At 35.8% G+C, this 24,383-nt stretch overlaps 1 protein-coding gene across 6 annotated transcripts in view; it reads right to left on the bottom strand.

Moving 5' to 3' along the window:
- Nucleotides 1-9,862: 9,862 nt before the first annotated feature.
- Nucleotides 9,863-24,383, bottom strand: part of Atm (ATM serine/threonine kinase) — a 164,775-nt gene continuing 150,254 nt past the window's right edge. For 5 of the 6 annotated variants that reach the window (XM_078046951.1, XM_078046950.1, XM_078046954.1 and 2 more), the window contains exons 58-63: nt 22,326-22,491; nt 20,003-20,089; nt 16,083-16,197; nt 13,486-13,549; nt 10,727-10,863; nt 9,863-10,621 (exon numbers count right to left, since the gene is read on the bottom strand). In XM_078046951.1, coding sequence (XP_077903077.1) covers nt 10,438-10,621; nt 10,727-10,863; nt 13,486-13,549; nt 16,083-16,197; nt 20,003-20,089; nt 22,326-22,491 — 753 coding nt within the window. In that variant the 3' untranslated portion in view covers nt 9,863-10,437. Of the gene's footprint in view, nt 10,622-10,726; nt 10,864-13,485; nt 13,550-13,672; nt 13,816-16,082; nt 16,198-20,002; nt 20,090-22,325; nt 22,492-24,383 lie in introns of those variants that run through there. The other variant, XM_078046955.1, reaches the window with a different exon arrangement.

Raw genomic sequence — 24,383 nt, 5'->3', positions numbered from 1 at the left:
GTCCTTAAGTTGGTAATTATCTCTTTCTAATAACCAAACCAAGTTTCAATAATCAGTGCCACTTTTGAGAGAAGAGACTGACAATTTTAAGAAGAATCCATATATCAACATATGCTAAAAAAGTTCTTACTAATGATATCTACTAATCTGTTAACCAAAGAGAAAAGTAGGTGAGAAGTAATATAGAGTGAAAAGATTAAGCATTAATGATAACATACTAAATTGAATTGGAAGAAGGGATAAAAAGCAGAAAAAGAGAGAAAGGAAAAAATGAGGGAGGAAAAGAAATAAAATAAGAGAAAGAAGTAGGAGAATAGGAGAAGGGAATGAAGGAAGAAGAAAGGAGGTGTCAAGAGAGGATTCTATTAATTGACTAATGTGTAAAATTAGAACTAAAATCACAAAATGGGAAGACACTAGAAACCAGTTTACATTGAACAGGTGAAACAATAACAGTCATGAACAGATTGTTTTCTTCTTGCTGACGCATTTTAAATGGAAACATTTTGTTCTGGGCTTCCAATTTTAGAATCTTCCTGCTTTGAGGAAGTTTGTGTCACAGAAATATCATGCCATTTCTTGGTTCTCGGCACTAACCCAAACTGGCCAAACTTGTAGGGGAGTCTGTATGCTGAGTTCCTCTCCCTTTTGCCTTGGCAGCATCTACTGGGGAATGTTGTCCATTTCAGAGCTGGCTTCTGAAATGGCTTTGTTATTAACTGGGGTTGGGTTGCCTGTCAGGATCACTGGCCAGCCCTTTCACTCATGTAGTCTGTGGACTGACCTGGACTGTACTGCACACCTCATATGTGCTGAGCGGAGGTGTGTCAGTCCAGACCCTCTGGGTGTTGGGGAGGATGGCATGGGGGTCTGTGGTAGGATGTTGCAGGGTTGCTATTTTCCACCTGATCCATCTCAGTTCTACCCTGTGCTCCCAGTCACTGAGTTCAGACTCTCAATTTTAAGGGAAAGCATCCTTTGCTCTTAGATACCCAAAACAAGTAACAGAGGGGGGAGAGAAAAGGTGAACTGTAGGGATTTATAGACTAATGCTCGGAAGTTCAAAGCCGGCCTCAGCAAGAAGTGAGGTGCTGATAAGCAACTCAGTGAGACCTTGTCTCTAAATAAAATACAAAATAGGGCTGGGGATATGGCTCAGTGATTGAGTGCACCTGAGTTCAATCCCCAGTACCAAAAACGAAACAACAAACCTAATGGATATAGCAAAAGCAATGCACTGAGGAAAATAAACAACTGAAATAAACAACCTATTACTGTAACTAAAGGACTCAGAAAACACAGGATCAAATCAAACCTTAAAATAGTAGGAAAGAAATAATAAGCAGAAATAAATATAAGCCAAAAGATAACATAGAGGATAAACAAATTACTGGTTCTTTGAAAATATAGACCAAATTGACAAAACCTTATCTGGACTAAGAAAAACAGAAGACTAAAATAAAACCAGAGATGAAAAGGGAGACATTACAACTGACACCACAGAAATATGAAAGATCACTAGAGATTACTATAAACAACTATATGTGCGCGGAACCACATTGAATGACCACGCCTTCCAGTCCTGATGCCTCAGGCTCTGGCCAATCACTGCATTTGTCAAGGAGGTCTTCTCTGTGGGGAATGCCCCTAGGGTTGAGTTACACTCAACTTACCTTTGTAGTCCTGCCCCTTCTTCCCTTTTTTGGATAAAACTTTCTAAGAACCAGAGTTCCCCCAATAAAAGCTGACTTCCAAACGTGTTTCCTCTCTCTCGTGGGCCTCTTATGACTTTCTCTTGCTCTCCCTTTCAGGGAAACTGAGGCCTGAAACTTGTGTAAAGGTAAACTGTGTCTGTGTTTTATTTGGTGTCTCTGCAAATTCACACCAGCGATCTTAGATCTTAGTTCAGCTGCCTGGCTGGTCAGGGGAGGCATATATATCAACAAATTTGATAATGCAGAAGTAATGAAAAAGTTCCTAAACATATACACCCTACCAAGACTGAATCATGAAGAGAAAACCCAAACAGACCAGTAACAGATAAACTGACTGGATCAATAATAAAGTTTCCCATCACAGGACCAGATAGATAGTTTCACTGAAATGTTTAGCAAACATTCAAAGAACTAATACCAATTCTCCTTAACTTATTCCAAAAAATAAAAGAGGAAGAAATTCTTTTAAACACATTCTATGAGGCCAGCACTACTCTTACACATAAAAGTAGATGAGAACTTGACAATAGAAATGCTCCAGGCCGATATCCTTGAGGAACACAGATGCAAAATCACTCAACAAAATACTAGCAAAGAGTGAAGGACAAAAATCATACTATCAATAGATAAAAAAAAAAAATACATTTTGGGACTTAACAAATGAAAATCTGGGATTCTGAAACCTGGCCCCTCCCCATCCTTTCTTCATTATTCAGTTTAAGTTAATTCCATCCAAGCAATAAAGCTCAAGTTCAAAATCTAAAAAAACAAACAAAAACAAAAACAAAAAAACAAAGATAAGGCATTTGGTAAAATTCAATGACTCTTTCTGATAAAAACTGCAACCAAAGTAGGTGCTTCAATAAAGGCCACTTACGATGAATCAACAGCCATTACATACTGAATGGAGAAGGCTGCCAACTTCCACCACTTTTTTTAAACATAGTGTTGGAAGTCCTAGCCAGAACAATAAGGCAAAAGAAAGAAGGGGCATCTGAACTGAAAAAGAAGTCAAACTGTCACTGTTTGCAACTGAGATGGTCTTATATGTAGAAAATCCCAAAATGTCACCCCAAAACTATTAGAATAAATGAATTCAGCAAAATTGAAGGATACTAAATCAACATATAGAAATTGGTAGAACTACTACAAACTTTTAGTAAATTATCTGAAATAAAATCAAGAAAGCAATCTCACTTAATATAGTTATAAAAATACCTACCAATAAATTTATTCAAAGAGGTGAATCATCTCTTCAATGAAGTTTATGAAATACTGGTTAAAGAGGACACAAGAAGTGCAAAGACATTCCATGTAACAGATTGGAAGAATCGATATTGCTAAAATGTCCATACTATTGCTAAATATTAATATCCATACATATTGCTAAAGTGATTTATATTTAATGCAATTCCTATCAAAATACCAATGACAACACAATTAGAAAAGAACAATCCTAAAATTATGAGCCCCCAAATCCGCAAACAGCCTGTTATCTTGAGCAAAAAAGAATATGTACGACTAATGGAATGGAGAGCCTTGGAGCAGAGCCACACCTATACAGCCAAATTATTTTCAACAAAGGTGCTAAGAAAGGATAGTCTTTTTAATAATATTGCTAAGAAAATCAGATATTCACAGGCAGAAGAATAAAACTAGAGCCCCCTCACCAGTTTAAAAATGGATTAGTCAAGTGTAATACCTGAAACTGAAACTAGCAGAAGAAAACAAAGGGGGATGTTTTAGAACATTGGAATGGGTAAGGAATTTTTTGGACAAGATCCCCAAAGCAAAAGAAACAAAGGCAAAAATAGACAAACGGGAACAAACAAAAAACTTCTGCAGAGCAAACGAGTACAGAGAGAACCTACAGAACAAGAGAAAATATTAGAAAATCATCTGACAAGGAGGTGGTATTCAGAATATATAAAGAACTTGGAAACTCAGTAGCCAAAAATCAACCCAATTAAAGGGAAATAGAGCTTGTAATCCCAGTGGTTTGGAAGGTTGGGGCAGGAGGATAGCAAGTTCAAAGCCAGCCTCATCAACTTAGTGAGCCCTAAGCAGCTTAGTGAAACCCTGCCTCAAAAATGGGCTGGGGATATGGCTCAGCGGTAGCACCCTGGGTTCAATGTCTGATACCCCCCTCATCCTGCAAAAAAAAGAAAACAGGCCCAAGTAGACATTTATCAAAAGAAGACATACAAATATCCAACAGACAGAAGTGCTCAACATGACTAATCATCAGGGAAATGCAAACTAAGATGTCACCTCACTCTAGTAAGAATGTCTATATAAAAAATACTAAAGAAAATACGTGTTGGCAAAAATGTGAAGAAAAAGGAATCCTTGCACACCATTGGTAGTGATAACAGTATGGAAAACAGTATGGAGGTTCCTCAAAAAAATTAAAGTAGAACTATCATATGATCCAGCAATCCCACTCCTGGGTATATACCCAAAGGAAATGAAGTCAGTATGTCAAAAAACAAACAAACAAACCACCTGCTTCCATTTTCACTGCAATACTGTTTACAACAGCCAAGAACTGGAAACCACCTAAGTATCCAGTTGATGAATGGATAAAGAAAATGTGGTACACATAAGAGTGGAACACTATTCATTCATAAAAAAAGAATGAAATCCTACCATTTCGATAACATGGGTGGAACTGAAGATCATTACTGTGCCTGACTAACTTGACTTGTCACATAGTCTTACTCATGTGGAATCTAAAAATGCTGTCTCACAGAAGTTAAGAAAAGAATGGTGGTTACCAAAGGTTAGGGAGAGCAGTGGAAAAAGGTTCATCAGAAGAGACTATGTTATAATTGGGTAAGAAGTTGTGGTGCTACTGCATAGCAGGGTGACTATATGTAATTGTATGTTTATAATATATAATGAATTATTAATTAAAAGCTGGAAGAAATTTTGAGATTTTTCAAATGTTTGAGAAGATTCATCTCTTTAACTTGATTTGAACATTACACAATATATACACATATCAAAACATTACCTGGTATCCTATTAATTTGTATAATTTTTGTTCTTATGTATCAGTTGGAAATATTTTTTAAAAGGTCTGATAAGGCATACATTATATTTCATGTGCTCATTTGGAAGAGGAAGAAAGTTACATGTTATTAAACTGTTTCTTTTTTAATTAATACCAGATTCATGTTACCTATTGTCAATCTCAATAAACTATATGTTATGGGTACTAAATGGAGAGTTTAATAAGCTAAATTAAAAAATAGAATTACTATGATTAAGCAGTTCCAATACTAGAACTATGTAAAATATTCAAAAGAAATATGTAAAAGAGTTCTGAAGAGATATTTCATACACATGTGTTAGCTTTCTGTTGCTATGACAAAAAACCCAAGATAATCAACTCATAAGAAGGAACAATTTAACTTGGCTTCCATTTTCAGAGGGTTTAGTCCATGGTCAGTTGGCTCCACTGTTTTGGGGGCTGTGGTGAGGCAGAACATCATGCTGAGAAGCGTGTGGTTGAAGCAAAGGTACTCACCTCAAGGCAACCAGAAAGCAAAGAGAGTCCCCAGTGATCAGCTTCCTTCCATAAGGCCTCACTTCCTAAGTGTCCCACCTCCCAATAGCACCACAGACTAGTGATCTTACCTGAAATACATGGGACTTTGAGGGACACTCCAATCCAAATTATATTCCATGTTCATAGCATCAACAGTCACACAAGTCAAAAGACAGAGACAATCCAAGTATCCATCAATGGAGGAAAGGATAATTAAAATGTCATATACATATATACACACACAGTGGAACAGTCCAGTCTTAAAAAAAGACAGAAAACTGTGACGTGCTACAATGTGGATGAATCTTGGGGATGCTGCTAACTGAAGAAAGTCAGTCACAAAAAGACAAATATTATATGATTCCATTTACATGAAGTAACAAAACAGTCAAATTCACAGGGACAGAAAATAAAACGGTGGTTTCCAGGGGGTGCGAAGGAATAGAGGAAATGAGTTGTTGAATGCATACACAATTTTCAGTTTTGCAAGGTAAAAGGAGTGCTGGAGATTGGTTGAACACTGTAAAAATGATGGAACACTCATGAATTGTATACCTGAAAATGAGTGAGATGTCAAATTTTGTTATGTGTTTGACCACAGTTTAAAATCTGACTTGCCACTAGTAGATTCACACATAGGCTATGAGCAAGATTATGAGCATTTCTTTTCCAAGTACTTCTGTCCTGGTTTAGAGATGCTGACCTTAACCTTCAACACCACGTGTCAGTGTTTCATGTCCTTTGTATCAATGGACTCTTTCAAATCAGTAATGTTAATTGCTAAACTTTAATTCTCACTGGAGAATTTTTTTAATACTGATTTCTCTTGTGATTCAAAATTTGGAAAAACACAAATTTCCCATGAAAATCTGGGAAGGAATTCCCATGTGAAAATATTAATCAAAACATTAGCAAAAAGAATAAAGTAATATACAGAATAAACCAAGAGGGTTTATAAGTGTAAAGATGATTTAATATTAGAAATCAAACAATGTAATTCATTAGACTAACAGATTCAAGGGAAGTAATCTTTCTCAATAAATTCAAATAAACTGCTAAAACTCGCCATTTGTGATAAAACCTCACAGTAACCTAGTAACAGGAAGGAACTCTTTTAATCTGATAAGGGAAATATACACATTTTAAAAACCCTGCAGCAAATTGAAAATTTAATGATGAAACACTGACACTTTCACCTTTAAGATTAGACACAGGATTAGAATGTTTCAGTATTACTACTTCTACTGATATTTGTACTAAAGAGAAGCTGTAACTAATCAGCACAATGAACAAGAGAAAGCAATAAACAATGTAAGATTTGGAAAGAAATCTGAAATTGTTCATAGATGATATGATTACAAACTACAAAATCCAAAACAATCCAGATATGCCTCTAGAAAGAAGAAAAGTTTACTAAAGTTACTGAACAGAAAATCAGTATGCAACAACTAACTTTAATTCTAAATGCTGACAATCATCATAAAAAACCTGTAAAAAAAATACCCTTTACAAAAAAATAGAAGTGCCTACAGACCAGCTACATAAAAGTATGCAAATCTCTACAAGGAAATTTGTAAAACTTCATTAAGAGAAGGTCTAAGAACAGAGGAAAAAGTCTTATATGACAGATTTAATCATGAATTAAGTAATAAAAAATGTGACCCAGAAAACTAAATTAAGAGAATAAAAAGACAAGACACAGAATGGTAAAATGTTAGCAATGATGTTATGCAACCAATAAAGTACTACTAGAAACATTGGCAAATAAAACACAGAGGCAGGTTATCAAAGAGAAAATCATACTGACCAACAAACATGCAAAAAATTTAATCTTCCTAGTCAATTAAAATGAGACATGAAGGCATGTTGCACCCAACAAAATAGTAAAAATGTTAGTTTGAAAATATCAAGAAGGAGAAGCAAAATCACCCCTGGTTAAGAGTCACTGATTCTAAATAAAATACCTGAAACTCTACATTTTTCCATCCTGCTGTACATAAAACTATATATTTTATTTTAAGGGCAAAGTAAAGAATTTTTCAGGGGATGATTTCATCACATGAAATCTTTACCTTAATCACCAATTCAAAATCTAATAATCCTTGTGAAAACTTTGACTACACTGTATGTAAAATTCATTTTGTAGAAAGAAGATAAAAAAAGTTGAAATCCTAAAGAACAGCAAAGGCGCCATAAACATATATTTTTTATTAAAAAAACGTGATTTGGGGCTGGGGTTGTGGCTCAGCGGTAGAGCGCTCGCCTTGCATGCACGAGGCCCTGGGTTCGATCCTCAGCACCACATAAAAATAAATAAGTGGAAATAAAGATATTGTGTCCAACTATAACGAAAAAATAAATATTAAAAAAAAACGTGATAAGCAGATGGAAGGCAAACTTCACATTTAGGATATTACAATTTTTGTACCTGTCATAAATTGATCTTTTAGATTTTAGAAATGTCAACTAGATCACTTTGTAGGCCCAAAGAAAATTTATCTGCCCTTTTTTCATGAGGAAACTAAGAAACACTTCTAGAATATTTAGACTGAGATGCAGCATGTTACATTGATCTTTGTAGGCTCCCTAGTTCACACTGCAATATTAGTCTGGTGTCTATCTTCTCCAGACTCTGACCTCTACATGTACAGACGTTGCCTGCCTGGCTCACTGTGGTCTTCTTAGAACTAGCCTCATGCCTGTGGTATTGGCATAAAAACAGACATCAAGACCAATGATACAGAATAGAAGACACAGAGACACATCTATCGTCCGAGTCCAGTGCAGATGACTAACTGTCCAGTCACTTGGGGGAAATTCTTAGGAAGTTAGAAAGGAACTGAGTTCCTCAACAAGACTGCTAAGGTGCAAAAAGTAAAATCAAGAATCAATAAATGGGATGGACTCAAACTAAAAAGCTTCTTCTCAGTAATGGAAACAATGATGTGATGAGAGAGCCTACAGAATGGGATAAAAATCTTTACCACATGCACATCGAATAGAGTACTGCTTTCCAGGATATATAAAGAGCTCAAAAAACTTAACACCAAAAAACCAAACCAAACCAAACCAAAACCAAAACAAACAAACAACAACAACAACAAACCCAATCAAGGAACTGAACAGACACTTCACAGAAAAAGAAATATAATCGATCAACAAACATATGAAAAAATGTTCACCATCTCTAGCAATTAGAAAAAAAACAAATCAAAACTATTATAAGATTTCATCTCACTCCAGTCAGAATGATAATTATCAAGAATACAAGCAATAAGAAATGTCAGCAAAGATGTAGAGGAAAAGGTACACTCATACATTGCTGGTGGAATTGAAAATTAGTGCAACCATTCTGGAAAGCAGTATGGAGATTCCATAGAAAACTTGGAATGGAACCACTCCTTGGTTTAAGCCCAAAGGACTTAAAATCAGCATACAGCACATCAACGTTTACGGCAGCTCAATTCACAATAGCTAAGCCATGGAACCAACCTAGGTGTTTCAACAGATGAATGAACAAAGAAAATGTGGTGTATATACACAATGGAATATTACTCCGCCATAAAGAAGAATGAAATTATGGCATTTGCTGGTAAATGGATGAAACTTAAGACCATCATACTAAGTGAAATAAGCCAATCCCCCAAAACCAAAGGCTGAATGTTCTCACTGATATGTGGACGCTAACCTACAATAAAGTGGGGGTAGGGAAGAATAGACATCCACTGGATTAGACAAAGGGGAATGAAGGGAAGGGAAGGGGGAGGGGAATAGGAAGGACAGTGGAAATAATTTGACATAATTTTCCAATCCTTGCATATGAATATATGACCAGTATAACTCCACATCATCTACAACCAAAAGAATGGGATCCTAATTAGAATAAGTTATACTCCACGTATGTAAAATATGTCAAAATACACTTTACTGCCATAAATATCTAAAAAATAAAAATTGGAAAAAAAAAACCTAGCCCCATCCCTGGCACACACAATGGTCAAATATCTGAATGAAATGAGCAATTTTAGTATAAACTTGAAGAATTATTTATTGAAAAACCATTTTATAATAGACTCAGGTAACAATAACATTTAGTAGTATTAAAACAAAACTACATAATTTCATTAAGGTGCAATTAAAACATTTGAAATGGCACAATATATTTCAAACCAGTATACTAGCTTTCTAAATTGTAAGACTAGTCTATTCTAATCTTGAAGTCTGACTTAAGTTTAAGATTAGAATAGGGAAATATATACATTTTATGTATATATATATTTTTTAAAAATAAAAACTACACTAACCATGTCTTTGAATTTCTCTGTAACATTTTCATTGTTTTATAACTCTAGGTGACCATACTGAAAATACAAACACATTTTTAGAATACAGACTGAATATCCCTTATTCAAAATGCTTGGAACCAGAAGTATTTCTGACTTTGAAGTATCTGTATAAACGCTGAGCTGAGCATCCCTAATGTGAAAATCCACCAAAATGACACTCAGAAAATTCTGGGTAAAGTAAGAGAGGTCTGTGTCACTGACACATTTTGTTTTGGATTTTCAGGTTAGGAATGCTCAACCTGCACTACTTTGTTTTCAATATCCTTTGTCCCTCCCTCATCCTCTCAGGGAACCTCTCTATCACTGAGTCACACTCCCAGTCCTATATTCTTATTTTTAATGTAGCTTTACCATGGTTACAATTTTAGAGTTTTCCCCCTTTTATAGAAAACTATCACATACATATATGTAATATCTGGGAAATAAGTTTTAACTAAAAGCCACCTTAAAATAGCAGTATTTTTGTTATAATCTATACCAAAGGAACAACCATTGTTCTGCTGTTTCATCATTCTCAGCTAATAGATAAATCATGGATTCCATTGAAAATGCCATGACTATGCTATTGAGAAGAAATAAAAATTTAGCCAATAAGTAGGGCAAGAATAACAGTCATTTTTAATGTGTGAAAGCAAACAGCTTCCTGGACACTATCACAGCATCTTTGGGTGATGAATTAATCAAGCAGAAAACATTTTTTTTCAAAAACACAGTTGTTCACTTAAATATTAATCCCCACTTAAAGACTGTGAATGGGTTGAAAATGAAAGCTGAAATACAATTTCTAAAGGTTGAATTCAAGGAGTATTTCTTATACTGAAGATCACACCCAAGCTTTCCATCCTGGGAAAAGTCGGCTGAGATTTTTGGGGTCCATAGCCTGCTGTATGAGCAAATTCACCTGTCCACCCACACTGAGCACAGTGCCTTCTTCCACTCCTTTCAGTTTCTCTTGCAATCTCATCAAGACACGTTCTGCCACTTTGTTGAAACTTTGGTCAATATCACTAATGACAAAAACACAAAAGTGTAAATGATGTAGAGCAGTTTTAAGAGTCTTGGGAGTAAGAAAACATAAACTGACAACAGACTCTTCCTAAAATACTACTCACCTAAGATCTCGTTTGCTTTCTCGGTCATCCGCATTTGGAGTGGTGTGTAGCTCGGTTTCATCTTCTGGCCTCTGCTGTAAATACAGAGCTTTCAAAGGATTCATGGTCCAGTCAAAGAGTGGATCATACAAGAGAACCTAACAGAGAGAACATGTGTATTAGAAGAACAATGTGCATCCTGATCATGTATTATAAAGAATGGAGTCAGGGTTAGAAAAACAACAATAGGTCAGTAACACAGTAGTTGATAGGAGGAGAGGGAGCAAACTTATCAAGCATCTTCATGTTTCCTGGTGGAGGAAACTTTAATGACATCATGTTCTGAGGGTCTAATCTGTTCTAAATTCATTTTTCCTCCATATCTGGAGTGATATCCATTGGCACGTTTCCTGACTAGGTGAATTTGTTTATTAAAAGGAGATAAGCTCTAATGAGTGCCATTCCTTCACTTTCTACTCTGACCAATGCGGTAATAGGTAAGGATATTTGTTTTGTAGGCCCCAACTTCCTAATGGCACTTTATTAGAAAGAGAAAAAAATGAAATTTACAAAGTAAGGTCATGAGGGATTTCTGACTTTGACAGTTCAAAAAAGCTAACTGCCCTGGTGTTTATAAGCTTAGAAACACCCCTCCCCTTGTAGTTAGGCTTTAGCAAATCCTTAGGAGTCTTAAGAATAAATGAAGAGTAAATTACAGAAAAAAAGTTTCTGTAGGACATGCAAGCATTAAAAGGCTGGAATACTTATTGTTGCTAATTTTACTGTGCTTCTCAGTACAACCACATATTGGGATTATAAAACGTCTTTAGTGGATATGCTAGATTAACAGTCCAAAAATTTCTTCATATTTTATGATGCTGTTTTGATTGTTCTTTCAGGCCATTAAAAACTATGAAGGGAAGAGACTGACAATGATTACATGTGCCTTGTTCATAAGTGTGACTTCATATTGGACTTTAACAAATCTTTGTCTTGAGACAGGCCACCTGATGGAGAATTGGGACCTCTGAAGCAAATGTCCTTAACCAGGATGTAAGTTATGAGTTTTATTCACAAAAGAGAAGAATATTTTATTAGGCAACTAATGGGAAGGAATGAAGTCCTCTATTATAAAGACACTATGTAGTCATCTTGGGTTAAAGTATAGAAACAACACAAATTACTTAACTATTATCCAAAGTACAGGTATGAAGACATGAATTGGTGTGAATATACTTTGTATACAACCAGAGATATGAAAAATTGTGCACTATATATGTAATAAGAATTGTAATGCATTCTTCTGTCACATATAAATAAAAAATAAATGAAAAAAAAAAAACAACCAATGGCTTGTGTCAGGAATCATATTTGAATACATTGGAATTAGGGAGGAAATGGAATTAAAAAATAAGCTTTAGTCTAACTACCCAAACAGAAGAGGACCCAGACAGAAGTGGCTGAAAACAATAAAGGAACATAAACTGATTAAGCTACTGTAGGGTTTCTCAATCTTAATATCATAATTTTAGGATTGGATACTTTATTGTGGAGCTGTGTACTGTAGGATGATCAGCAGCAGTCCAGCCTGTACCTAGAAGATGTCAACTGTAACCCCCACCCACTCTGTGATAACAAGAAGTATCTCCAGACATTGACAGCTATCCTCCATGCAACAAAATTGTCCTTGGATAAGTATCATTGAGCTAGAGGGAGAAAAATATTTCCTTAGTAGAACAGATAAAACCTCGGAGGACATGATGATCCACTGTGAAGAAAACAAGACCTTGAAGGCCAGGAAAGAGAGAAAGGAAAATGCACCCAAAGTGCTCTGAAAGAGAGGTTTAGAAAGGAGGGAGATGTTTAAATTGTAATCAGATCAGAAATAATAACTGTGATTCAATGAAACTTAACAGAAGAAAAGTAATGAATTCAAGAGAAGAATGATCTCCCAGACAATTGGCACCTAGTTTGCTATTGAGAAGTACCCTCCTGAAGTTGAAGCCAGGAATTATATAGTAAAATCAACTTGAAATTACTCTCACAACAATAGGTCAGTAACAACCATTTCTAGAACTCATTTGCTATGGGACAACCATAGAAAATGAGTTCTAGAAATTTGGACAGATTTACAAAGGGAATATCAGATAGGCTGGTTAAAAAAAAAATCACAAAGCATTAGGGAGGTATGTTCAGAAATGACAGTTATTATAGGTAGAGATGCAAATCACTTCTTGGACTCCAAACCCTTTTGGAGTACATCCACAGTCCTTACAGTGATGTAGAAATCCTTATAGGTGATTAAGCAACATTACTTCTTTGACTTCCTCTTTTATTACCCTTTAAAGATGAAGATCTTGAGCAACTTTTAACTAAACTTCTGAGGTCCTAAAGGAATGTGCCCTTTTGGTAAGTGTAAACCTAGAATATACCTATGAAGAACTCCCAAAGCTACCTGTGCATAAAAAAAATCCTTGACTGAAACTGGAGGCATTTCTACCCCCCCCCAATTTTTTATATCTTTGTTTTATTCATTTTTATGTGGTGCTCAGGATCGAACCCAGCGCTTCACAGGTGCTAGGTGAACACTCTATCGCCGAGTCATAACCCCAATCCCCCCAAATTTTTGATGTGTGAAAATGCTTAGTGTGTAATCTCTCTCTTGCTGCCCAGTAGCATCCCACTGCAATAAAATGAATAAGTGCTCTTTAAATCAATGACTTCCTAACAAAGTGCACTATGTGGTAGAGAAATAAAGATTTCCTTATAATATACTTTACCTCTACAATGGTTAGCAGAGTTTCCTGAGAATTTCTCATAACTTCCATGGTTTTCTCACAGCATCTACAGAGCCAAACACATTATAATATGGATTTTATTGCATACTGTTTTCAACACATATTTACTTATAGACACTCATGTGTCATACTCTGAGACTATCCTAATTAGGAATTCCCAAATTTATACCTCAAAGTACTTGGCAAAGTAAACTTTTGAGGCTGGGTTGTGGCTCAGTAGTAGAGTACTCGCCTAGTACATTTGAGGCACTGGGTCCGATCCTCAGCACCACATAAAAATAAATAAAGTAAAGGTCTTGTATCCAAATACAACTAAAAAAAAAAAAATAGTTAAAAAAAGGTAAGCTTTTAACAGACGTTTCTGAAATGAACACAAATACATACATATAAATGTTTCATAAGCTTAGCATTTATAAGAAAAAATACTACTATGAAACATCTCTTTCAGTCTTGATTATTGTGGCAATATTAGTTTACTTGATTTGAATCTGCTCCAATCAAAATTGAGTACAGACTGGAAGCGGGTGCTGTGGTGGGTCCACCGTGAACCCTGGGGTATTCTTGCTTGGGCGCTGCTCTTGGGGTGACCCGCTGGCCTCCCAGGCTAGGACTTCAGGGTCAGCCAGCCTACGCCAGGCTGGCCGAGACACGGCTGGCAGTTGTCATAGTGACAGCAGCCACCCTGGCCTCCTACCTCTGCCTCACCGGGCCTGGGAAATGGCCAGAGTATAGGGTGGGGAGGCTAGGGCTCTGACTTCACTGGTGTCTCGGGTGGGAAGCATCTGGGGAGCCTCTGGCTTGCTAGGTCTCTTCCCACTGGAATCTTGGGGAAAACAGGTGCAGATGTAGGGTTTGTTGGGACTTAAGCAATTCACTAGGCTTTTTTTGGAACTCAATCCTTGGAACAATCTGATGAGATGGGAGGGTTTTGCCAAGGTGCTTGAAGTTTCACTAAAATGCTGAGACTGGTTTTGAACTTTCGATACTCTTGCCTCAGCCTCTGAGTTGCTGGGATTACAGGCATGTACCACCATGCCTGGATAAGTGAAAAATGAAAAACAGACTGGACCTCCAAAGAGGACACACAAATGGCTTACAAACATGAAAAGATGCTGAACATCATCACTCATGCAGGGACTACAGTGGGACATACCTTTATACCCCCAGTGACTGTAATCAGAAAAGTATAGGGAAATAACAAGTGTTGGGGAGAGAAAGTAGAAAATGGGAACCCTCAGTTGTTGCTAGTGGGAATGCAGAATGGTTCAGCAGATGGCAAAAATCATTTGGTAACTCGCCAGAGGTTAGACATGGAATATACCACATAATACAGCACTACCACTTGGAGGTAGAAACCCTGAGGGGCTGATAACTGGGGTTCAAACAAATATCTTGGATAAGTTTGTTCACAGCAGCACTGTTCACAAGAGGCAAAAGATGGGAAAACCCAAGTGTCCATGGACAGCTAAATGGATGAATGAGATGTGGTCCTTCCATACAGTGAGATAGTGTTTGGCCACAATAAGCCCTGAAGCCCTGATCATGCTACAACCTGGAGGTACCTTAAAATGTTATGCAAAATGAAAGCCAAACTTATTTCCTGATTCTATTTAAATAAATGTCCAGAATAGTAAAATAAGACAGAAATCAGGTTTGTGTTGGCCAAAGGCTAGGGCTAGGAGGGTGGAGAATAACTGCTTAATTGTATAGATTTTACTTTGGGGTAATGAGAATGTTTTAGAGCTAGATAGAGGTGCTGGGCATACAACTGTGAATGTACTAAATGCCTCAGATTCATTCTTTTTATATTATTATTATTATTTTTTTAATGCATACTATACAAACTTTAATATCATATTTAAGGCAATGTAAAATTTAGTTTCAAACTTAATATGATTTGCATGCAATACAGAAGGACTCATCTATTTCTCCATCAATGAGTAGTATCAATCCTTTTAATCTTTGCTAAATGGATAGAAAACCAATAATAATTATTTTCCTATTCTGATTTATTTAATTGTGGCTGATCAGAATCCTTTAAACTGGTCATGTGTTCTTTTCTTTTGTAAGGAATGTAGGTCATTCTCTTTAAAATGGTCAATTTTATATTATTTGAATCCATCTCAATTAAAAAAATAGATTGGTTTAAAAAAATGGCGTACACAGATCTATGCGGGAAAAAAACTAGAAGGAACTGCAAATCTTTTTTAGCACACAGTTGTACTACAATATAAGCTCCTTTTAGACATAATTAGTTTCTGCTATATCCCCAACAATGAGCACCCAATCTTAGTTCTAATCAATAAAAGGAGTTACTTAGCTAGGACTGAGGCATTAAAGTTATAAAGGTGGGCTGCTTCCAGAGGTGGTTAGGAATGACAGTATACATGACAGACTGAGTTAAGTTCCAGGTGGCAAGAAGAAGGAAAAACTATTACTGCTTTTACCCAGGGTGTTTTTCATACTAGTGTAAGGCATTGGAATATAATTCTACCATTGATCCATTATCTATATAAATATATAATCCAAATAATTTTCACACCAAAATTGTCTACTCTCCTTTACCTTATATCACTTACCTTCTGAAGACCCCTTCAACACCAGTAATGCCCATGCCATCCACAATATCTCTGGTGAGTCTAAATGGAACTGTTTCAGGAGTAGGAAGGATTTTACCCTGTTCAAAAGCAACCCCTAAAATAAAAAAATACAATCAGGTAAGGAGGCCTGACAGCTGATTTATATTTTTCCCAACTAGCACCAGTGAACTTTTGCAAAAGCAACAATCTTTCATTTTTTTCTATTGGTACTAAAACATATAGTATCTCGTCTCCACCACTGTCTATGCAATCCACCTCAAATACAAAAATAAAACTTCTTGATATACAGAAATCTGATTAAAGAGTGTTTTTTTTTTTAAAATGAAGTAATTATTGGTAGAACTTAAAATGAAGAAGATATGTATATTTTCAAACTTTTTTTTTTTTTTTTTTTTTGGTAATATCAGGGATTTAACCCAGGGCCTTGCACATGTTAGGTAAGTTTTCAACTACTGAGATACATTTTGAGACCTTAATTTATTTTGAGATAGGGTTAGGCCAAGCTGCCACTGGCCTCAAACTTGTGATACTTCTGCCTCAGCCTACCAAATAGCTGCGATTATTAGTGTATACCACCATGCCCAGTTTGTTTTAAAACATTTTTTTAGTGAAACTGTTTTGAGATAATTATAGATTCACACCCAGGTGTAAGAAATAATACAGAAAGATCACTCTATACCATACTTTTACCCAGTTTCTCCTTATGGTAATTATCTTGTGAAACTAGTACAACATCATGGCCAAACAGTCAAGATACATAACTCTTCTCTCACAAGGATCCTTTACACTGTCCTTATATAGTCACACACTCAAGTTTCTTCCTGTGACTTTACCACTCCCCACCCCACCCCTGTTCTTCTAACAAACCTTTGATCTCTTTTCCCTTTTTATAATCTTGTTATTTCAAGTTTATGAAATAAATGGAATCAGAGTATGCAACTTTTTGGGATAAAGTCTTTTTACTCAGCATATCCTCTGGAGATTCATCTAAATTGCTGTAAACTCAAAACAGTATTTCTTATTGCTAAATAGTATTCCATGATAGGGTATGACTGTTTGTTTAAACATTTGCCCACTGAAGGACAATACAAATTATTTCCAATCTAGTTTTTATAGATAAAGTTACCAGTTAAACTACTTTTTTGTGTGTTTATTTGCTGAGCATTTTTTTGAAGTGTCCATTTATACCTTTTACCTATTTTGCAAAGGATTTTTTATTTTAATTTTTTAAATTATTGAGTTTTGAGAGAAAGGGACCCAAGGGGAAAGGACTACTTGCTATATTTGAATAGAGTTGCATAGATTTCCCATAGTTACTACTGATACCAAGGGGTGGGTTGGGGGGCAGAGAGAGAGAGAGAGAGAGAGAGAGAGAGAGAGAGAGAGAGAGAGAGAGAGAGAGGTGGGGGGAGTTGGAAAAAGAGACAAGCAGGTAACAGAATAAATGATACAGTGAGAAGGTTTGATACTGTGCTAGCTGCTGGCCCAGCCCTTAACTTCTATTTCCTTCCTCTTGGAGCCCTGAGATGCTAAGTCCAGGATATGCAGAGAGAGGTCATGTGGAGAAGCCCTGAACCATCAGACATGTACATTAAGAGTCCATCTTGGGCTGGGGATGTGGCTCAAGCGGTAGTGCACTTGCCTGGCATGTGCTGGGTTCTATCCTCAGCACCACATAAAAATAAAGATGTTGTGTCCACCGAAAACTAAAAAATAAATATTAAAAAATTCTCTCTCTTCCTCTTTTATTTTTTTTAAGAAAAAAAGAGTCCATCTTGGACTCTCTTCCATTTGAGTCTTAAGATGGCTCTAGCCCTAGATGCTAGCTGCAACTGCATGAGAGATTTTAAGCGAGAACTTCTGAGCTGAGCTCAGCCAATCTACAGATCATGCGAGATTTATTATTTATAATAATAAATTGTAATTTGAGCTATTAAGTTTGGGGATGGGTGTTATGTAAAACAGATGAACAAAGAGATATATATATAGAGAAAAGTATATAAATCACCCAACTCATTCAAGTGTGTGGGGCTGAGTATTTAAAAAGTGAAGAAATTTATGTAACCCGTACTCAACTCTTAATGTGCTCCAGAATCCCTTCTTTGTCCCCTCCTACCCACCACTTCTTCAAACTGTTATCACTATTCTGACTTCTAACAGTATAGATTAATCTTACCAGTTTCTGATTTTTATGTAAATGTTATCGTTCATACTATTCTGTGTGTAAATTTTTTCATTCACGATTATATTTCGGTCTTCATATTATATATAACTATTGTTCATTCAATCTAATTATTATATTCCATTTTATGAATATATATATTCCATTGTATTTATTCATCCATTCTACCTGTGACAGGTGTTTGGACTTTTTCTAGTTATAGACTATTATAAATAGTACTTTCATAAATATTCTTCTTATATGTGCATTTCTGTTGGAATAGAACTACTAGCTCACAGGATATGAATATCTTCACCTTTAGTAGATAATGACAAACAGTCAAAAGTGATCTTACAAATTTGTTCTTCTCATCTATAAGATGTTTTTAGCATGGCCTGGCAAAGCTGGTATACTTCCACCTCTATTTTGCATCTTCCAGACTACTGCCCTCCTGTTTGTCATGCAAACTCTCACTCTTGTATTGAGAAAACCACATCTGACTTTAACAAACCCATTCCCACTTATTTGTTATATCTTAACCCTAAGACTCTCTCAAATTCATTGAATATTGGCATGCGCACACAATCTTCCTATTTATTCCAACTCTGGAATTCTTTCTGCAGAAGCCATATAATATCCTTGACCTTCTGTTTTTTTTTTTTTTAGTTGTAGATGAACACACAGTTATCTTTATTTATTTTTATGTGGTGCTGAGGATCAAACCCAGTGCTTCACACATGTGGGGCAAGTGCTTTACCACTGAGCTACAACCCCAGCCCCACTTTCTCTATTTTAATGGAAAGCGATTTTACTCTGTCTTAGCAAACTACTTCTATGGATTATACCCCAGAATTTATAATCTCCTAAAAGTGTACCTTCTTAGAAATCTTAAAATTCTACATTTTAACCAAATCTGTTTATTCCCTTATCCTTATTAAATAATTTGTCTTTAAATTCAAGTGATATTTCTAGTTTTATAGGCCTTCATTTTTCAGTTACTATTGAACACTATTTCTTTCATGACATTTTTTTTCCTCCTTTAGCTTCAAAGATACTTCTACCTCCTAATTTCTGTGATTTATCCAGTTTTTCTGACTCAGCCTTTTCAATACTAGCATTCCTGATGCTTCCATCCTTTCTTTTTGTGGGGGTGGGTAACCGGGGATTGAACTAGGGCACTTGACAACTAAGCCACATCCCTAGCCCTATTTTTGTATTTTATTAGAGACAGAGTCTCACTGAGTTGTTTAATGCCTTGTTAAATTGCTGAGGCTAGCTTTGAACTAAAGATCCTCCTGCTTCCACCTCCGGAGCCACTGGGATCATAGGCATGCACCACCGTTCCCAGCCCATCCTTTCTTAAAAGATTTGGCTCGGGCTAGGGTTGTGGCTCAGTGGTAGAGTGCTCACCTAGCATGTGCAAGGCACTGGGTTCAATCCTCAGCACCACATAAAAATAAATAAAAATAAAAGGTTAAAAAAAAAAAGATTTGGCTCAACTGTCTTCTCTTCTACCAAGTTTCACTCATCCCAGGTAAAGTTAGCTACTCCTTCCAGCACCACAGTGTTTATGCTTTAAACACAAACACACACACACACACACACACACACACACACACACACACACGATACATTTATGTATCTTTCTCCCTCATATTTGTTGTACCCTGGTAGCTAAACAGCATTGCTTGATGACTAAATATTTATTAATTAAAAATATGTATACTTTATTACTTACCTAAATCTATATGCACAAGTTCTGCTGACTGCTCATTTATCAAGATATTCTGTACATGTCTATCACCAAGTCCAAGGATGTAACCAACTATGGGGGGAAAAACCAAAACCTCTAGTCACTGATTTCATTATTTCTAACATGCATTTAGCTATAATTTCAACTAATACCACTGGCTCTGTATGTTTAATTACTTTACACTTTTTTTAGCCTTTAAAAGGATATTATGTACATAATTGGACATTTTGAGTTTAAGTATAATATAGCCAGCTACTTTAATGTATACTGCATTGTACAAACAATCTGCCAAAAATTTTTTCTTTATCAAAAGACACAAGTTTTGGAATATCAGTGCTTTAAAAATTTACATGGTTAGAGATTCATTATTTACCTGAGCCAAAGTAATGCATACTATATGCACTCAAATTTCTATTGTGTATTTACTTATAAACTGACAAGTCTATGGGTAAATTCATTTTTCAGTGAAACTTTCTTTTGCTGGATGAATACGCTGAACACAAATCATTAATTCATTTCAGCAGATATATATCCAGGAAAAACTACATTTCTGTTTTTAATATTAAAAATTAATATTTTCAAAATGGCCATACTACCAAAAGTGCTATACAGATTTAATGTAATTCCAATGATGTTCTTCATAGAAACAGAAAAAGCGGTCATGAAATTCATTTGGAAAAATAAGAGCCCCAGAATAGCCAAAGCAATCCTTGGCGAGAAAAGTGAAGCAGGAAGCAAATTATACTGTAGAGCTACAGTAACAAAAACGGCATGATACTGGCACCAAAACAGACATGTAGACCAATGGTACAGAATAGAAGACACAGAGACATTCCCACATAAATACAATTATCTCATACTAGACAAGGGTGCCAAGATGCCAAAAATATACATTGGAGAAAAGACAGCCTATTCAACAAACGGTGCTGGGAAAACTAGAAATTCATATGTAGCAAAATGAAATTAAATCCCTCTCTTTTATCCTGCAAAAAATTCAACTCAAAGTGGATCAAGGACCTAAGCATTAGACCAGAGATCCTGTACCTAACTAGAAGAAAAAGTAGGCTCAAATCTTCATCATGTCAGCTCAGAAACTTAATTCCTCAATAAGACTCCTACAACGCAAGTAGTAAAATCAAGAATCAATAAATGGGATGGATTAAAACTAAAAAGCTTCTTCACAACAAAGGAAACAGTCAAGAACATGAAGAGAGAGCCTACTCTCTCTTTGCCACCTGTACCTCAGAGCATTAATCTCCAGGATATATAAAGATCTCAAAAAACAAATAACCCAATCGATAAATGGTTGAAGGAACTGAATAAGCACTTCACAGAAGAAATACAACTGATCCACAGTACCATATAAAAATAAATAAAAATAAAGGTATTGTGTCCATCTATAAATAAAAAAACATTTTTTTAAAAAAAAAGCTTTTTAAGGCATGCTGTTATCTCTCTTCTCTTAATTTTTTAAGAAATTTTTATTCTTTTCAGTTATACATGACAATGTATTTTGGCGTATTTTACATGTATAGAATATACCTTCCCATTTTTATGGTTATACATAGGTAACTCCACATTATGTGGATCAAACCCAGCGTCTCACATGTGCCAGGCAAATGCTCTACACTACTGAGCCACAATCCCCGCTCCTTAAATGCTTTTAATCCAATAACAGATATCATGTAGTATTACAAAAAAATAAAATAAAATACAGGATGTGGAGTTGGGATGCCTAGGCCCTTGGTCTGCTCTGGCCTTAGCAGGTCTACTTTCTTATTTACAGTCTAAATCACTTAATTGAGATGAATGATTCTCTGTGTAGATGAGAGCTTCACATTGTCTTAATTGCTTACCTAGTTTTTCCAATCTCTTAGAAATTAAAAAGTCAAAATATAGATTACATATTAAATATTTAAATATATATCACAATTTCTATTGTCAAAAAGGATTCTATTAAATATAATCAATCACTGGGTGACAGTATTATGGTACCATAGAAATTATGCATAAAACAATAATAACTCAAGAAGGTAAGTCAAATAAAGTTATCATAGGTTTTATTTTCAAAATAAAGTCTCAAAAATAATTTATTGAGGGTAGAGAAAATAAGCCATATTCAAGATAAAATAGAGAAACCAGTGTCCTAAAAAATCTATGAAAAGTTATGGTTAGAAACCAAGAGTCAGGATGAACACAATCTAATGAAGAAGATAGTCTAGTTTAAAAACTACCATCACCACCATCATTCCCTTGAAATTCAGAATACAGAAGAGTCCTAATCTACCAAGATGTAGAAGAAGGTTACCAATAGAAGAAGTGGCCACACTTCGTGTATAAGCCAGTCGTTTCTCAAACCAAACAGCTGGGTCCAAGAATTTTTCCATGCAGAAGTAACGAAAAACTGGTTGAAAATTTTGGCAAATATTCATGAAGATCTCATATTTCTCTTCAAATGACCTCCTTTGTACTTCCTTTAAATAGATCACATGTAAAATTATTTTCTTAATACTGTGTTCAACCAAGTAAATTGATGTCCACTATGTTTCTAAATGAAAAATATAATAGACATGAAGCAAGATACAAGTACTAACGATGTGGCCAGAGAAGAAATTAGTTACAAGTAATAATCAGGACTTTTATATTAGGTTTAAGGGAAGGAAGCATATAAATAATGACAGTTGTTTAATTTGAATGATCTTGTAATCTAGATAGAAGTAAACACAGAAATGCCAAAGGTAGCCTCAGATAATTTCAGATGGCATCACAGCACTACGGTTCTGACAAGAAACAGAAAAGGATGAAAGGATGGAAGAATCATTGATGGATGGCAAAGCAGTTGACATGTTGTCTCAGGTCTCTGTCCTCCAACATCTTCCTGCTATGTAATACTTTTCTGAAGCAAAGCTTATCTATTTCAATGGGCTCAACTCTCTTCTGTGTCTGCTGAATAAATCTGCATCTTCGGTACAAACTCCAGCTTGATGTGCTACTTCAACTGCCCCCTTCTCTTCACTTGAATCACTTCCAATTCCAAACAAAAGATCTCTTCATCTTTGGAAAACTTCAGCCACCTTCTCTATTTTTATCTTGACAAATAGCTTCACTATTCACTTGGTCACCCCAAGGATAACTGGGAGGCACTGCTTTTCAGCCTCACTTCTAATTGGCCATCAAATCTTATTAGTTATGCCTCTTCCTTATTATTATTTTTGGCAGGGGGCAGGAGATGTACCAGGAATGGAACTCGGGAGCACCTGACCCCTGAGCGGCATTCCAGCCCTATTTTGTATTTGTTTAGAGATAGGGTCTCACTGAATTACTTAGCGCCTAGATTTTGCTGAGGCTGGCTTTGAACTTGCTAACCTCCTGCCTCAGACTCCCAAGCTGCTGGGATTTCAGGCATGCCTGGCTTGCCTCCGGCACCTGGTCTGCCTCCTTAATTTTTCTTATATCTCTCCATGATTCTTGATTCCTATCATTCTTAATCTTAGCTCAGACTCCATCTCAGACTTCCAATCTGCTTTTTCAAAAGCACAACCCACAAAGTTGTTAGTTATTTTTCTAAAATGCAAATCCAACATTACTACCCTCTCAAGAGTCTTATATTGCCCACAGGTAAAGTGCAAACTTCTTAGCATTTCATAAAGCAACCCTCCATTTTTTGACCAACTACTACTTCAATCTCATCTATCTCTTCCTCCTCCTATGCTGTCTTACATGCCTCCTTCCTGTTGCTTATATGCTTCTTCTGCCTGGAAACCCCACTTATTTACAAAGTTTGGTTTAAACACCTTCTCCTCTGTGAAGCCTTTCGTGATCTAATCTCTTTGTTTTCTAACCTGATATAAAACCAACCATATTCTTCCTCTATGCCTACACTTTACCCAGTCTGTTCCACACAGATTTTCATTATAATGAATGCCCTATAGCATTTACAACATATTTTTAAAAACATGTAATAGAAAGCACAATAAAATGAAAAGTAAATGGATTTTAAAGTTTAGACAGACAAGATTCAATTCCTTGTTACATTGCTTATTAGGTTGTTGACCTTGAGAAAAGTAAATTTTGGAATTTCTCATTTTACACAGGGGACGAGAATGTTGATTAGTTAAAAATATTTGTGAAGACTCAGCATAGTACCTAAGTAGATAGGAGGCATTCAATAAATGTTGCTGATACAGTGAATAAACATCAGACAAGATGGCCACTGACATGGCAAATATCTCTATCAATTTCATAGAAAATTATTACATAATCTTTTTTTGTTTTAATTGGCATTTTGTTTGTTAAGAATTAACTTAACTGAATAATGTTTAAATTTCTCATCTGACAAGGGCTAGCACTTCACATAGTTCCAAAT

This window comes from Ictidomys tridecemlineatus, chromosome 4 (genome assembly GCF_052094955.1).
Source record: "Ictidomys tridecemlineatus isolate mIctTri1 chromosome 4, mIctTri1.hap1, whole genome shotgun sequence".
Lineage (NCBI taxonomy): Eukaryota > Metazoa > Chordata > Mammalia > Rodentia > Sciuridae > Ictidomys > Ictidomys tridecemlineatus.
This window is presented reverse-complemented; position numbering and strand designations above follow the sequence as displayed.